Source organism: Zerene cesonia, chromosome 12 (genome assembly GCF_012273895.1).
Source record: "Zerene cesonia ecotype Mississippi chromosome 12, Zerene_cesonia_1.1, whole genome shotgun sequence".
NCBI lineage: Eukaryota > Metazoa > Arthropoda > Insecta > Lepidoptera > Pieridae > Zerene > Zerene cesonia.
The window spans coordinates 2,542,402-2,560,678 of record NC_052113.1 but is presented as its reverse complement, the minus strand read 5'-3'; the positions used below and the strand labels follow the sequence as shown (position 1 = coordinate 2,560,678).

The 18,277-nt window shown below is 31.2% G+C and overlaps 2 protein-coding genes across 5 annotated transcripts in view; both read right to left on the bottom strand.

The window, feature by feature from the left end:
• Positions 1-3,337, bottom strand: part of LOC119830647 (serine/arginine repetitive matrix protein 2) — an 80,791-nt gene extending 77,454 nt beyond the window's left edge. Inside the window, exon 1 of the mRNA XM_038353710.1 lies at positions 3,189-3,337. The gene's annotated coding sequence lies outside the window, so the exon portion shown is untranslated. The remainder of the gene's footprint in view (positions 1-3,188) is intronic.
• Positions 3,338-9,947: 6,610 nt separating this feature from the next.
• On the bottom strand, positions 9,948-17,106 carry LOC119830629 (vitamin K epoxide reductase complex subunit 1). Of its 4 annotated transcripts, none has more exons than XM_038353677.1 (4): positions 16,972-17,106; positions 14,447-14,622; positions 12,990-13,087; positions 9,948-10,676 (listed from the first exon to the last, which is right to left on the bottom strand). In XM_038353677.1, the coding sequence occupies exons 2-4, from the start codon at positions 14,611-14,613 to the stop codon at positions 10,474-10,476; spliced, it is 468 nt and encodes a 155-aa protein (XP_038209605.1). In that variant the 5' UTR covers positions 14,614-14,622; positions 16,972-17,106; the 3' UTR covers positions 9,948-10,473. The 4 variants fall into 4 exon arrangements, with proteins under 4 accessions (XP_038209605.1, XP_038209609.1, XP_038209608.1 ...); XM_038353681.1 differs by lacking the exon at positions 16,972-17,106 and adding an exon at positions 16,701-16,788; XM_038353680.1 differs by lacking the exon at positions 16,972-17,106 and adding an exon at positions 16,517-16,638.
• Between the last annotated feature and the right edge of the window lie 1,171 nt (positions 17,107-18,277).

Genomic DNA, 18,277 nt, shown 5'->3' with positions numbered 1-18,277 from the left:
AGATTACCACAGCAATAAATACATATAGAATATACCATTTTGACCTGCTAGATACTTAAATATTTAATTGCATTTGTTAATAGTTACCTAACATGGTGCAGATTTTTAAACTAGTGAAAAAAGTCACTATTTGCTCGTTTTTATACCTGGCATATATGGTTGTGGGTAAAATTATATTGGAATTTAATACATTTTACCTGGTACTTAGACAGGATATCTAACCACACCTAGGCTATTTAATTGGTCTGACTTAGTACATTTACTTAAGTCTAGATACGGTAATTGCAACATGATTAAGTATTATACATAGATCTTCTGATAAAGGTCGCTTATGAATCAAATATTTTCTTAGAGAATACAGTCAACAACGCAGCAAAATCAGTAAAAAAAAAATAGTAAATACTTCAATAAAATTCGATGCCGAATAAATAATATGAGTTTTTGATTTCATTATTTACTGATAACTTTGTAAGGTGATAATATGACAGTTTATTTTAAGATGATCGATTTTTTTTTTATTTATTAAAACTGTACTCATACCTACATATTCTACAACGCTACGTTCGTTAAAAAAGTCTGGGGTTGCTTCAGGATTGAAGTTTAAATTCTATGAATGAAAGAGGCAGAAATGAGCTGTAGCAAGATACAACTTGACTCACATAGTGATATTTAGTTAGTAACAACAGTGTAGAATTTTTGCGGTTAAAGCTTGATGACAAATTTCCTTATAAATATTTTATCGCATTAGACAGTTTTATGCACTTCCTATTATTACATAGAACTACTCATTGACACAATATTAAACTGAAGGCTCTATGTGACTCTAGCAGGATAGTGAATCATAATGGGATATTTTCTATGAAATCTTACACTATTATTTACACTTAGTTTTTTAACAAAATACAAAGCAGAGTTTCTTTAGCAATAGTCACAATACCCTTTTGTTTATTATAATTATAATATATATTGGCAGTAATCATTTAATTCAACAAAGTTTTTAAAGTTAACTATTGCTTCCAATTAATTTTATATTAAGTTGTTTTCAAATTTCGTTTCATTACTTGTTTCAGGGTATAAAAGTCCTTTTTCATACAACATTAAACTTATTATATGTTTTACTGGGTGTAAAATAAAACAATCTGTCAAATATGTTCGCTCATCTAAGCGAACCCATAGCACACAACATTTAATTAGATATAATAGAACATAAAACTATATCAAATTAATTCCCACGCGCATACTTTTTCATAGCTACCATTATTAAACTATTATTATAAAATTACTCATTCGGAGCATTGCTCTTGAAATAACAGTGTTAAAGCTAGTCCGAAACAAAACAAAGCATGCGTAGGCGCAACTGAAAAACTATACCTGTCATTATACTTCAATCTTAATATAATAGCGCCTATAAATGTCCGAGACAATTCGTTTTTTGCAGCAATTTTTTACTTCTAACAAAGGCTACAATTATGTACAGTCATGAAAATGTATTCAATTTAAATGCTTAATGGATGTCATTGCGACGGTGGTAAATGTGGTGTATGTATATTCTTTTGGAATGCAAAAATTGTGCGTAACAAAGTGATAAAATTACAATTAAAAAAACCCCGATTTGTATTGGTAATTTGAATTCTATTAGTGAAGTACTTTCTTTTAATACCCATATTGTGAGAGTTGTGAAAAATATTTAATTCACCATTAGGTATATAGGGGCGACTATCTAAAATGATTTTCATTAAATATACCTGTGAATGCTATCCCCTTTCAAAGAAATACACATACGTCACACACACAGATACGTTGAACTTATAAGACCCAGTCGTTTTTGGTTTGGGGGTTAAACGTGAAATTAAAGAGGTTTGAAATTTTTAAATTTCCTCTCTCAAATAACATATGTAAATACATACTCCCACAAGGGAGCACTAATAATGAGGACGCTATCTTTATGTTTTTTATCTGGTTCTTTTTGAATACGATTAATGCAATGTTATTAGTTTAATCTTTTTATACATAAAAATCAAAGTTGTACAACAAATTCGTTATTTATAATAACTGATAGTAATAGATATATTTTATTATAGGTATTCCATTTACCGTTAATTTATTCCCAAGTAAACAAACTCACATATTAATCACCTAGATAAATTATACAAAACATAAAGTTACTGTTCACAAAGCTCTATCAGTTACACGGCTTTAGGGACAATAGTATTATTTGTTATCAATTATTCTCTGTTTCCATGTGAATCGGAATGAGAAGAATTAAATCATATTTAACTTTAATATGTGTTAACACCAGCAATTTCCGCAGTGTCTTCCTTAAACCTTAGTCCTCATGACCGGAAGTCTGCCTATAATGTACATATAATAGCTACTAGTTTTTATATCCTTTTTACTTCGACGCGAAATGTGTTTAATATTTTCCACGCGTACACATTATACTCCTATGTTACTTGTTTTTTGGTTCTTTGACATTCAACTCATTCAACCGTAAAACCATAAAGTTTGGCGCCAAATCCATTAACCACTTCTATTCATAATCAACTAGCACGTTCAATTAAGTATTTCATAATAGTATCATAGGTTATATTTTATCTCCGTAATAGATATATTTTATTTATTACAACATAGTTAAATGGCATAATGATCGTTTTAATCCATTGCACAAATGATTGATATTTGCCAATGCGTTAATATTTGATAATAGATATCAAGTTAGAGTGATAAATGATGCCTAAATATAATCTACCAAATAATTTGTTAGCGCTGTGCGTCATTGAATAAATATTAAATATATTATGCGCACACCCATACACCACTGACGTATTATGTCATACCTAATCTTAACTTACGAAACGTTAACAAAATGTTTTTAATATAATGTTATTTTATTATCTATTAGACGGAATAGCATCTCTCAGATTTCCTTGTAATCTCGCATTTTTTAAAATCAATATTTTATTAAGTATAACTTGAAGAACACTGGTAATATTCGTTAATTTTGGAAAAGAAAAATTTTACAGATATGCAAAATTATTTTTTTTTTTTTTTATTCTGTATTAAACGAACACAAATGACTCAAATAAATTACAATATTCATATATTTTGCCACAATCAATTTCATACGCATAACTTAATATAAATTAATCGTAGAATCGTTAAAATGCAGATCGAATATAATAAATTACCTGCCGCTGAAATATATTCCTCTCGCGTTACGCAACACTACTATTTACAAAACAAACACTGAAAAACACGTGATCACAGCGACGGTGCAACTTTACAACTTTAAGAATTTTCGCACTGCACTTACTACGATAGTTACTTGCACTTTTCACTGACTTTTCATTGAGAAAAGTTGGTAAATGTATCGGCTATTGAATCGATGGAAGACGAGCGGTCGTCAGGGAGTTCAATACAACATGACTAAAGCGTAGAGGTACGCATGACAAACAGAATACAAGCGTCATACACCCTATGTTTGCGCGAGAGTGGGGGCAGACCATACCGGCCGCGGACAAGCCTTACCTTTAAATGTTTATTTTATTCGTAATCAACTCGGAGCGAAAAGTCGAATCTTTTTATGGACATGATTTAACGTTCAATTTGTTCAATAACTGGATTCCTGCAGGTGATAAGACTGGTTCCTGTAGAGAACCAGTATGAAAAAAATTAGGAGGTAGGTACATACTTGTGTTATTCGCAAGCGGACATTAATATGTGTGATATCAGTCAATGTTTGAATGGGTCGGGTAAAGATAATATTAGTTTGAATAATACACGCCAAAAAGCGAAGATCTGAATAACGCTGTTGTTTGTTCTTGACTCTTGTAGGTTTAATCGGTCAACAGATTGACGACTAACAGCTATTTATACAAAACGAAAGAAGTTGTTCGTACATGTTTGAAAAACCTTATCCCAAAATTGTTAAAACAAAACATCATAAACTTCATCTTTAAAAGATAAGAGTTTCGTTACAATAAAATAGTATTTAGCGATCAAATTCCAAGAAACTTATAATTATAAATAATTCAATCATTCCGTATTATAATTCAAACATAATGTTTGTTTTTATTTTATTGTATGTTTAATATTAATGACTAGCTGCGCCCCGCGGTTTCACCCGCGTAAGTCCGTATCCCGTAGGAATATCGGGATAAAAAGTTGCCTATATGTTATTCCAGTTGTACAGCTGTCTACGTACCAAATTTCATGGCAATTGGTTCAGTAGTTTTTACGTGAAAGAGTAACAAACATCCATACATCCATACAAACTTTCGCATTTATAATATTAATAGGATTATAAATAAACACCAAGTTTTATAGATCAATAGCCTGATAGGTAAACTTAACAGAACATAAATGAATTACCGTTAATAATATGTTCCAAATAATAATTAGGAAGATGAAAAAACTATAATTTTATTCAAAATGAAGCGATAAATGATATTGTTCGTTTCTACAAGTCAAATTATTAGGCAAAGATTACGTAAACTATTGAAGGATAAAATAGGAATATTAAATTATGTTGTATTTGAGAAATAGCAGTCAGGTAGGCGGGCTGGTCGAGTTTGATCTACCTCGGGGGCCCAGTTGCATAGCAATGAAGCGTAGGCGCCACTCATAATAATGTTACAATTTGTAGCATGCCATAATGCGAATCACATGCGCGAGTCGGTTATTGTTATAGTGCATAAGGTGTACGGTTGGCAAAGAAGTCAATAAAGGTAAGTGCTAAAAGTCAAGTGTAAGATTTATTTTTTAGATATACTCGTGTATATGTATATGTTAGTAATCATAGCTCATGTATTTTTAAGATATTTGTGAAATTTATTACATATGTACTTAAATCGTCAACATCAATTCAAATACTCCTTTCTCTCTGCATTTATTTCGCACGCAATTGCTTTAAACTATTCATTAATTGTGTATGTTATTAAAATTGTATTGTAATGAAATATATTATAAATAGCAATTATATAAGGCGATAAAGGATACATAAACAAATTCAACTATAAATATCTGTTATTTAGATAGGCTATCATCTTTTATTATATATTAGCATCAAAATTTTGTAAGGTCCACATCTATTGTTAATAATAATGCATATTATATTGTCAGAAGGCGGTATTAATATACATCATATAGCAATTATGAGTAACGACTCCGTGTAACATTCAGACGTCAGGTGCAAGACAATGTTTAACTCAATAACAAATGGTACGTCGTTTATACGATGTGAATTGCGAACATACCTACTAACAAAACTTGTTTTATTACGTATGTATGATCGATTGAATTGAAGCGCGTTACACGGCTCATGTAATAAACCGTGTGCATCGACATCACTAATTGTTTTGAAATTATTAACGGATGGACATATTTAATTATAATAATGGGTAAAATAAGTTAGTATTTTTTTTATCCATGCCCGAATGGCAAATGTCATTATTTAATTTAATTATTTTCCACATAAATGTACAGTGAAGCTAAAAAGTAAGTAAAATTGTCCGTTGTTTTAGCTCGCAAAAACGTTTTGGAATGTGTTTAAGAAATTGTTTTATTGTTAGAATTTAAAAGCATTTGAATATTATATGTTATTTTTATTCCCGTTGACTTCATTCGTTTCTATAAACAACTTCAAAAACTTCAAATAAACGAATAAAGATAATTATACACCAAACATGTTTATATTAGTCATTACGTTTTCCTAAATCTCTTATATAATAAGGCAGTATAGTAACACGAATAAGCAGTCCTATAATTATCGATTAAAACCGGCAAAAAAACGAGTCATGAAGTCAAAAAAAATTAATTTGCTTGCATAACATATTTATAGATCCGCCTTCTTACTCTACTTATTACGCTAAACTATGTATTCTAGAATGTTCTCTAGATCCATACTATACAGGGTGAATTTTGTAACTAGAAATGTAAGCGAAACTATGAGAATTATCGAAAGACGCTCAAGGAGTCACTAGGCCAATTTTGAAGAAAAAGAAAACTGGCATAATTACATTTTTTGAAAATGAGATTGTACACGATTTTTTGATGGCTTCGAACTTCGCCTATCACACCCAATAAAGAAATCACCAATATGAAAACTATCTGTTTTCATATACACACATACACACAGTTTACACAATTTATACTAAATAAGAGGAATTAGGATGGCATACGGTAAGCTTTAATAAAATGCAACGATGTAAAATTTCTAAGGAAGGGTTCAAATGATTTTAAATATGATAATTATACATATAACATACTGTACTCGCAAAGAAACAAAGAAAGATAATGCCATATTGTTTGTATGCTTGAAATGTATCATTTTATTGGAAAAGCAGCCAGGGCTGAGTCTACTAAACCGTACATAATATATATGAATGTACTTAAAAATACAAAGCAAGTATGAGAATATAGTTAAATATGGTATATGGTATAAATATGGTTAAAATAGTCTACTCGTATAAATTTAAAGTAGTATATAAATGCTTATATATCAGAATAAAGATTTCATTATTGTTTTATTATAAAATTGTTTATGCTAATAAGACTTAGCTTAGTTACGACTCGAGGAAATCGAATCCTACTAATATTATAAATGCAAAAGTATAGAAATTTGGTACGTAGATAGCTGGACAACTGCATAACACATAGGCACCTTTTTATCTCAATATTCCTACGAGATTTAAAACGCTAAATAACTTATCTTTCGCGGGTGAAACCGCGAGGCACAGCTAGTTACATATAAAACATTTTACGAGTATAATATTTTAAAGTTCGATAATTGTCACATTTCAAATTAGTATTTATTATAACACCCAGAAGCATTAAAACTTCCAAACCGGAACCATCCAGCTATTAATAATTCATATAAAGGACGTAGTAGCAGCATTGAAGGTGATAAGCGTAGATCCCCATATAAGGCCCGCGTAGGCTGAACGCAGGATTATATTATTAAACCAGTTAACACAATGTTGTGTGGGCTCGCTAACGTGCAAATTTGGGACAACTAGCACCTAACTGTGCCATAAAAAGTTATTGAGATATAAACAGCGTGAGTCAGACCCCGAGGTGAAGCTGCAACGTATTAAACCTTCATATTAATTACACTTTATTAGTTTCAATTTGGATATGACGTATATTTCAGATACGCAAATGAGCAAAACTGATGCAAATGTTGTGTTCGTAATTTTAGTTACCATAAATGACATGAACCCAAAAGAATGGATGCGATGATTGACACTTTCTGTTTCAGGTACCCGTTCCCGCAGGATTTCCGGGATAAATATCAGTTCAGTGGTATAGACGCGAAGAAGAGACAGATAGACAGAAATACAGTAAAACAAAGTTTCTTTCGTATTTATAATAAACTAGCTGTGCCCCGCGGTTTCACCCGCGTACGTCTGTATCCCGTAGGAATATCAGGATAAAAAGTTGTCCATGTGTTATTCCAGTTGTCCAGCAATGCACGTACCAAATTTCATTGCAATCGGTTCAGTTGTTTTTGCGTGAAAGAGTAACAAACATACACACATCCTTACAAACTTTCGCATTAATAATATTAGTAGGATAATTTCACATCATTCCACATTAAAATATTCAAGGTTTCTGTGGTAAATGTGAGTTTTGCTTCATAATTACATTAAACACAATAAAGGAAGTATTCAAATGCCCATTGACTCCATTATAATGTTTGTCATCTTTATTCCAAGGATTTCCACCCACAAGCTTCCATCGGAATGCAAGATGTAAATTGATGTCATATTAAGACTTTACAATTCTATTCAAGGAATAATTAACATAGATAATTATGTACACGCATACACCATGCTTCAAATTTAGCAACATGGATTTAAAGTTACTTAGACGGATTATAATCTTAACGGTGAATGGATGTTTTTAATTTAAGTAAGGTAGGTAATAAAATCAGGCTTAGGTCCATCTACCTTGTGCTTTATGAAAAACAATATCACATTAGTTGCGATTGTCACTATAGACTATAAACTTATACTGGCAACTTCCACAATCTTTGATTTATCTCCTAGCCTTTAAGCTCATTTTTTAGATCCATAAAAAAACATCTAAAGAAAATGAAATGAACTTTTCATTGAAGAAAATCTCGCGTTTAGCTGTAGGTGCATATGCATACTAGCAATAGACATTCAAATATCTCCTAAGTACTTGAAATTTATCTACAGCATCTATTAATTATAACGACATAGACGAATATAATAATACATTTAAATGTTTTTTATGTAAATCAATGAATTCTGTATCGAAGTTATATGTATCTTTAGTGGCTGATTTTGCTAATAATCTCTATATATATAAAATTCTCGTGTCACAATGTTAGTTACCAGACTCCTCCGAAACGGCTGGATACAATTCTCTCGAAATTTTGTGTTTATATCGGGTAGGTCTGAAAATCGGCAAACATCTATTTTCCATACCCCTAAATAAAAGAGAACGGCAGAACAGCGTTTGCCGGGTCAGCTAGTAATGTGACAGAAAGTTTGTCCTATTCCTAATATATTATATTCTCCCTTCTTCTTCGCGTTCCTTATTTATTCCTCTCTTCGTATGAAACAATGACGCAGAAATGAATATTAATGATTACGGTCTGCAACATTTTCACGGTCCCCAAAATGGAATATCTCATCTGACTCACATATACACTACAAACAATTCTAAAAATGGAAAATTCGGACAGTATGTGCTCACCGTGTTTGTTTTCTCCGTGTATGCTTTTCAACAAAGACATCCGTTAGTACAATATTTCCCTTTTAAAATTCGTATTTATCATGTCTGATTACACGTAAAATTTAAACTGAAGAAGTAAATGTAGGATTTACATATTTTATCTTTTTTTTATTATTGTATGTAAAAAAATATACAACTACTTTTTAAACAATAATAATAAAAACAATTACATTAAAAAAATAGTAAGTTGTAATCCGACATAAAACGGCAACATAAAAGGGCAATTCATATTCAGTTACTTTTTTATGTATTATGTGTTACAATCTTCATGAATTTAATTTTCTAAATACAAAGCTGAAAGAGAGAGACATTATTTTATGTAGTTAGACCGTTATTGATCAAACAACAAAAATTAATCATCATCAATATCTTATGTACATATCAAATAAAATACCGCTCAGCTGAAAGCCGCTTCGTTTCCGTATATATATGAGGTGCATCATACCCGATTTAAAAACAAAAACAGTTATTCAAAGTGGGAGCTTTCAAATGCAGATTCATAAACACGTCATAAAATTTGTCATACAACGATTGTAATCAAGGAACGCACATGACTAGCTTATCTGATTGCAATGACTCGAAACTTGTTTATTTCCAAGTAGACAATGTTTTGTTGGACAGGAAAATAGGTTATATTCTTAAACATAAAAATGTGTTAACTTACTGAAAACAACACAAATGTTGATTTGAAAAAACGAAAAATGACTCAGGTATATTAAGAGGTTGTTTTTACAAAATACATATAAAGTAAACCCATTAATTAGAGATAAATAATATTTTTCTAGTCAAATTACTCGACTGCGACATAAGGAGGGTAATGTTTATTGAGAATATTTACCTATGGATGAAGGTGACTATTTATGTGCATTTCTGTGGCATAGACGCTGGACGAGTAATAGTGACTTATGACTTATGAGGTGCCCTGTGTCATGTACCTTCTATAAACTTTTACAAAATGGCGGCTGCAAATTAAAAAAGCGGACATTTTTATAATTAATTCCTGTCGCTATAAAGTGATTTCTATTAAATAACCGGATTTATGTAATGAAATCCAAATACTCGTAAAAGACAGGAGACAGGAGAAGGGTACCTAAATAATAAAATATATAAAAGTAAAAAAACTTTTAAATTTATTAAAGTAATATGTTAAAACAAAACTGTATTATTATATATATTCTGAATATAACTAACGAGTAAAATGTAAACAATATAAAATATAAAAAAAAATAAATGCTTTGTAGAATATTAGTGTTATCACATTCAACAATTCTGTATAAAACTATGTATTCCAGGTTTCACACAAAACCTACTGGACGATTTGAAACTTGTAGATGAAACTCTTTTTGTTATAAATAGCTATAAATCCTCGAAAACATACAGGTTACAATTTTTTTTTTTAATGACTTAATCAAGTCGCAGGCACAGCTAGTAAAATATAAATCTCAACGATGAAATCATTTTCTTAAATATGAAAAGCGTAGTAATTAAAACCATCAATATTAAAAACGACCCCAACATTCAATAAAATAAAATACACTTTGCCATAAAATAATGAAATATAAAATTTCGAACTCGCCTACACCACAATTTACGATTATGATGCCATCTATGTTACAGTATTGTACTATTTTAGTACAAGTCCGAAAAAATAGATGGCGTTAAAAAATACGCAAAATAATCTCATTTACGTTCACAGATGGCAGCACTAACTTATGCTATTTTGCTTTTCAAAGCGCTATGCTTTTTAAAGGATACATAAGTGATGGCAGCGTTCACAAAATATGTAGAAACGCAAACGATACAAAAGTCTCCGAGAACAAAAATCAATAGGTACGCTAAATAAACACAACTTATAAGTGATGAAATGCCGAGAACGACCTGTAACCGCACTGCATATAGATTATCGTATGTACCTGAAAAAAAAACATTAGTTTATTGAAATAGAATTCTGATAAAAACTACAAAATTAACAACAATATCTTAATAACACGGAACACGTTTTTATTTTTTATTTCAACGAAAATATTATTTATAAGTTTTTAAATTCCTCCAGCTATATGCTATACAGATTTTTTTGGAGTCGCCTTCATTCCCATAAGGGTAAAGATGGCGAACCACCTGCCGCCGCTAGGTTGCGCCGGACCCACGGAGGGATCGCGGATAATTCCTAACAATACCCGCAACCCCACCATTTACGGCTCGACGGGACACCATGGAGTTTAGCCGAAATTGAAATTTTTAGGCATTGGCAGTCCGACGTAACCCAGGACCATTCCCTGGAGACTATTTTATTTATATTTATATTATGAAGCTGAATAGTTTGTTTGTTTGTTTAATCTATACTAATATTATAAAGCTGAAGAGTTTGTTTATTTGTTTTTTTTGAACGCACTAATCTCAGGAACTACCGATCCGATTTAAAAAAATCTTTCAGTATTAGATAGCCCATTTATTGAGGAAGGCTATACATGAACCACGGGCAAAGGCGGGTTCGCTAGTTAATTTTATATTTAAAAAAAGTTGTTTGTATGTATTGTATGTTGTATTTGTGTGTTGAGTTACCTATTATAACCATAATTATTTTTAACATTAACATTGAATAATAATGCAAATTACAAAAAAATATTCACAGGATGTATTATAACGAATAGTAATTGAGTGTAGAGGACACTGTGAAGGTTCAAAAATTATGTTTCTCTCCAGGAATATTGTGCCAAAAATAGATTGAAAACATGCCATCATTTGGAGTCATAGACAAGACAAGTTTCACATTCTTTAGAACTTTCGAAAATGTCGAATATCTTAAAAATCCAGTGACTTCTACAAAACACAAACTGGCACAACATCCTCTACTGTAGTTACCATATCCATTTATAACGCCAGACCGTATTTAGAATATATCTATAAAAATTCTGATACGGTGTTTTGGGGTTTAGAAGATTCCCATAACTGTTACTCACAATTCGGAAGTTACAATAAGAATGGAATAGCGGCTTACTTCTACGCTTGTCGTATGCAATATTTTAAATTCCCAGGTCAAATATATGTATAGGTATGCTATATCATCATCATCATCATCATCATCATCATCATCATCATCATCATCATCATCATCATCATCATCATCATCATCATCATCATCATCATCATCATCATCATCATCATCATCAGCCCTTGTATGTTCCCACTGCTGGGACACAGGCCTCCTATGAGGGTTGAGGTATGCTATATACCTACCCCTTAATTCTACTTTAGGGTAGATAGAGATAGAGATCTCTATAAATCTCTAATTACTCTCTAGTTATTACCTTATGCAGGTGTGTGATATGTCAATTTATTTTTATCAACACGTCTCAAATAAATGTAGAGCTATATTTTTATATTCTGTCTATAGTTACTATAATTAAATTACTCCTTTCCATTTATGAAACTAACTAGTTGAAAACTCTTTTTTTCTAATTGTAATGCTACGAATTCCATTTAAGTCTATATGCATTCATTACATTACATTAACAAACAGTGAGTTTTTATCGTACCTATTGTTGATATGTTGGTAACACAATAAACAGTTTATTATAAAATAAATAAAGGTACATTTATAAACAATTGGACATATAACTAAATACATATAAATTCAAACAAAATATATGTACATAACATTAATATATACCTACGGCAAAATGACTTGTCGATTAGTGTCATTACGAATGTAATCACACACTATGGAAAATATACGGTGGTCATAAATTACAAACGATTCCCGTCCTCAGCGACGTTTTTGCCTTTTACGATGACATCTCAATTTGAGAGGATAATTTTATGCACATGCCTTCATGGATTGTTTTTGCGCCTGATTGTGCCATTAAAGTTTTTAAATTACTTTACGCGCGGAACGCCTGTATTTTTTTTAATGTTTAATACTGCGTAATGAGCAAGAAATATTGCTATTCAATATTGAATAAGAGCTTGTGTTTGGATCGGCATTTAAAACGATATACGTTTTATGTATGTTTAATTAACACCTGCACCAATTTTAAGGATGCCTTTAAAGTGTTCAATTCAAAAAACAACACGATGATATTAACGAATTCGAATACTATTGCACAAAATAAAAGAACTAAACACCTGTAAACTCAATCTTCTTTTTTAATCATGCAAATGATAACAAACAAAAACACGACATAAAAAAAATAATTAAAGCACCATTTCTATAATAGGCCACTTACTCAAAAAAATCATAATGCAATAGAAGGCGATCCCATATACACAGTTCGGCACCTCAAAAGCGGAGTTTTTAGCCACAAGACCGAAACCTTTCGAGTATCTGCAAAAAATAACAAAGGACTGTTTATTACTGCAATAGTGCAAGCTGTGTGCCCGTAGAGTTATTCGAATTCAGGGAACATTATTTTTGAACGGTAGTATAGTTTTTACCCCACAATTCGAGAGAAAACGGGGATATAAACTTTGTTCAATGGAGGATTTACACATTTCCCGCCAGTTCCTAGTTTCGGTAATAATAATTGAAGGCATATGCGATACGAAAATCAGTCCCAAAATTTGCCTTCTTTTCATAGCTACACCTTTCATATTATATTTAGTAATTATAAATTTCACCGTTATTGTAAAAAAATAAAATAGAGTTATTAATATAAATATAGCTTATAGCTATATAGATAATATAATATATATTAGCTAAAATAAATAATATTTTTTAAAGATTTATTGCGCTTTGCTGTCGTTTCCTAAATGTTAAAAAAACTATACATTTAATGCATATAAATAGGTAGCTACTACATTATAAATGCAAATTATATTCCGAACAAAACAGATGAAGCAATATAAATGTATTTTAGAAAATAAACTAAATACATTAGATGTTGCAATCTTGAAAAATGGGAGATAATGTTGTGCTTCTATAGAGTTTATTTATAGAATTTATTTATGTATGATTTGGTGCACAATAAAGTATTTTTGATTGATTGATTGATAATAATTTGTTTGATAGAAAACAGTCGTAATAATATCTCGAAGAGCAAGCGAAGGAAACCGTGGTTCATACACTAGTGGTATATATACAATAGTTTATGAAGGGTGTAAATATGACAATAATACTGTTACTGCTGATTCGATAGTATGAATTTTGAAGGGGCTCACCCTCGAGCTATAGTTACTCAATATTGCCCGAAAAAGGATAACGGCTTAAGGAGTGAAAATGGACACGGAAGGTGAAAAATAGACCGTGAATTTATTATAAGTACTATTCTTATGATATTACTTTTTGTTGGTAAAATGTAGAGATGAATAAAACATGAAAGTATCAGTTCGATGGAAGTAAATATAGAATTAAATGAAATGTTCGTAAATGCGATTAAAAAATTATGTAGGTATACATATATTTTCCTGTGTAAGACACACAGCTTTTGATAATTAAAAAGCACTGCATTCATTATATATTACATATTGATTAATTACCTTTTTAGGACCTACACTGTTTAATTATTGTATTTTTTACGTTTTGTATGTAGTATGATTATGTTTTGTTTAGTTCTGTTTTTTTATCTATTTGTTGTGTCAATTGAACAGCTAATGCTATAAAGATTAATTGTTACACACACAATGACGTAACAAAAGTAATACTTTTTTTACGTCAAAAACGTCTACAAAAAAAAACGACACGTACTCGGATGTAAGGACCTTCGAACAGCTGGCGCGTTCGGCGATGTCGCAGAGCGCCTTGTACCCCGGTCGCGACTCGGCCGCCATTTCCACATACAGCGCATACGTCGACACGAGTATTCCTAGTATCCCGGCCGAGACAATCCCGCGATTAATCCCTTTTATCGTCATGGTTGTAATCTAGAAATTGAATTACATTATTATATAAACAGCTCGATACAAGAAAATGTATTTTTTATATCACCTACATCATTAATATACCTTAATATATCATATAAACGACACAAAATAATACAAGATAAGTAACTAATTCCTACACATTTTAATAAAATTTATTGATACTTATTGCTTTTCAATTCCCTTAGGCTTATACTAATGAGATATGTACGCTAGATCGTTTATATCTATCATTACCAATCCGACAAAAATAAGCTATCATTCAGTGGAGTGTAGATATGACGAAATCAAAACGTATAAAAAAATTGCTAATCGCCACAGATAGATTATGTTTATATGTATCTTTATCGGATAACAGCAAAAAACAATAAGTAAACAATGTTTTCATAAACGCGGTAAAATATTCACGAGAATTAAAAAAAAATCTCATAAAATATTAAAATTAATCGTCTAACATTCACAGATTTTATATTAAAATGTAGTTATTTCGGCACTGGACGCATTTGCAAAGAAAGTTCTTAATTATATGAAAAAAGTCAGCGCGGTGCGGATCGATATATATTTGAGAACGCGTTACACTTATAACGTTATCATTATAGCACAATATTTACCAACTTGACCCGTTCTTTATCAGTGCATTAACTAAATACAATGTCATACAGATAATATATTATATTTAACGTAAGTAGATTCCAGAATCTACCTGAACAATTTTAAATTCTGTATAAATTGGTAGCTTAGTTATTATAAAGCAAACGACCCCCATAGCGTCCCATAGCCAATACATATTTCAATTTAAACTTTTAAATCACATCATGAGAACCCTTAGAAGTCAGTGCTATCATTATTATAAGGGGAGCTTTAGCAATAACCAAAAAATATACTAAAATAAAAAGCAACAACGACTTTTTATCACGCGAGCTTTCCAGACATAAACATTTTAAAACTCAAACAAGTTAATTATTTTACAGATAACAAAATAAAAATACATATAAAATAATTTATAAAACCTAGAACAAGTCGGTTGTTAATGTTTCTAGTGTCCGCATGAGTTTTTTTTTTCATATAAAAGTTGGAAACGTGATTTAATTAACTTATTTTTCTTTTGTTTTCGTAAGCAAAGCAAACACGTTATAAATACAAATTTAAAGTTATAATAAATACGTAATCGATTATATTTTCAAATATAGAACGCTTCCAAATAAAAAAATCAATTAAATATTTTTCATACCTCATGTGATTTGGATTGTAGTTTAAAAAAAAACTCCGTACACTTAATTCTAGCAACTATATCACAAATTATCTCGGGCTAACCAACTGCAAATGAGCAAAATCGAGTAAAGATCAGATTAAAATTCGCTTGTATATTGCTCACACCCTGTTAAGCATTAAATTTAATATGCATACACGTTAATGAATATTCATGACAGTGAGGCATTCATTGGCAGAACTAAGATTATACCAGGTCTTTACTCGGTTATCACTACCTTAATTTACAGATGAATATAATGAAAACAAAATATATTTATGCCATAATATATAGCTATGATATGATAAAAAGTTAGTAAATTCAATGTTATGATAACATTTATATATTCCAAGGGTGTAAGATACTATAAATTCGTAAGTTTGTCTGATTTTCACGGCTAAACCATATTACATATTTGGATTAAATTTTATAATAAAAGTAGTTAAAGACGACGTTTTGTCCACGGTTTTACTAATACGCAAACCCAAAAGTGAAGGACGGCATTGTAAATGCTCTTTCCGTACACGAAGAGAATATTTTCATGCAAGTGAAAGATCCGGGTTATTCATGGGTAAACCGCGTACCAAAGTTACAAATAAATATGTAAAATATTAGTAAAAAGCAACATCTTAATTCATAACAACTAACACATTCATATTATACATATCCACGAAGAATTAGGTGTAACACAAAAACAGGCAAAAGCAACGAAGTATTTTAAAAAGAAATTTAAGTTTATTGAAAGTTTCAAGTTATAAATTAAAGTGCATATTTTTATAGTCTATTCTGAACGCGTCTGTAATGCCAAAACGTCAAAACTCAACACACTCACTAACTTCACTTTGATTACATAACTCCAAGTATCTGTGATCTTATTCAACGTTAACACAGAGCCTAAGTTCTCATATATTTGACCGACACAATCAAGCAGTTGAAACACCAAGACACCAACAAGTTCACATGATACCAACATAGAAAAATAAATAACTTATTGTAAAATTTTGTTCTTATTTATATTTAAATAGAAATATAATATCTTTCAGAGTAGCTTGATGCTTTAATTTTTTTTATTTAATTATATAAAATAAAGCTACATTACTCACATGTAACTATAATAAGTAGGTCACTTCTTATGTTTAGTAATTTACGATATAGAAAGAGAACACAGCATTAGTTAGAAGAGTAGCCACTACCGCCACATTGCCAATGACGCCCGATTTTGCGGAATGTGTAGTCGTTATGTTGGCAGCACTGTTTTAGTTCACCATCGCGACCGCAACGCAGCGTTGGCGTCGTGCAACACCTTTCATTGTATTGACTATTGACTGATTCTGAATACAGAGAATAATGTACAAAAGTAATTTATTGTTTTATTGTACTAGTTCTTGTTAAAATATATTGTAATATATCTTAGTTTAAGTGTAATTATGCCACCGTTTACGTAAAAGTGAAAGAAGACAGCCCGTCAAGTGCTACGCGGCCATTTTACTTGCAATGCGGCAACGGTGTACGATCCGCCATTGGAAACGGCCAGTGTCTTTTTCTGTGTGCACGATTTGTATTGTGTTAAAGTTTTCAGTTTAGAATCATAGGATAACCATGTGTGATAAAAGTGTAGTGCGGACTTTAGTGTAGTGAAGCACGGTGGTCGGGTGTTTCGAATAATGTGCGAACGATGGAAAACGAAGTGAAGCAGCGCAATCAGCGAAACAGGCGAAGGGAACGGGCACAGCGCATGCATGCACAGCGAGAGAGTAAGGCTAAAGATGGGGACAGTGGCGAGGACGAGTCTCCCGCGAGAGAAAAACCACCTCGTCCTCCGGCCAGGAGGAAGAAGTCGAAGGAACCCCTCGGAGAGGAGGATATCATTGATGGTTTCGCCATAATGGCATTTCGCACCTATGAAGATCTTGAGGTAAGCCTATCTATTTATTTTGAAGTATCTCAAGTATTTTGTATCAATTGATAATATTGTATAAATACAAAATGTATTTATCCAATACTTTATATCTAATTGAAATAGTCTTCGTAAATACTACCAATATTACAATATTGTACAATTTTTTACTCTCTGCATTGATAAATGTTTGATGATAATACACATCGCGATAAGAGCTGAGCTATTGTCAATATTATTGCATTATTTGCAAACACCTTGTAAGGTTTAATATTCGTTTGGAACCAACCCTGTTATGCATTAATTAGTTTTGCATTGCTAAATACTGTTTCTTTTTATGTATACCCATTACAAAAAGTTCGTTCTGTAATCGCCTCGGACGTCGTCTCGGAAGTGCAATGACCTATTGAATAAGGACTTAAGTACATAGTATTTTGAAATTATAGTGGAAGCTTGATATGTCTTATTTGCATATCTGACTAAACTGCTTGGTACGTATAGAAGGTATATAA

What these genes read in the sequence shown, in the direction of transcription:
- LOC119830629 (XM_038353677.1), bottom strand. Translation starts at nt 14,613, where the DNA reads ATGACGATAAAAGGGATTAATCGCGGGATTGTCTCGGCCGGGATACTA. An exon ending in TCGAAGGTCCTTACATCCGA is followed by an intron (nt 13,088 to 14,446) that starts GTACGTGTCGTT and finishes TATTTTTTGCAG; the next exon opens with ATACTCGAAAGGTTTCGGTC. An exon ending in TTGCATTATGATTTTTTTGA is followed by an intron (nt 10,677 to 12,989) that starts GTAAGTGGCCTA and finishes TTTTTTTTTCAG; the next exon opens with GTACATACGATAATCTATAT.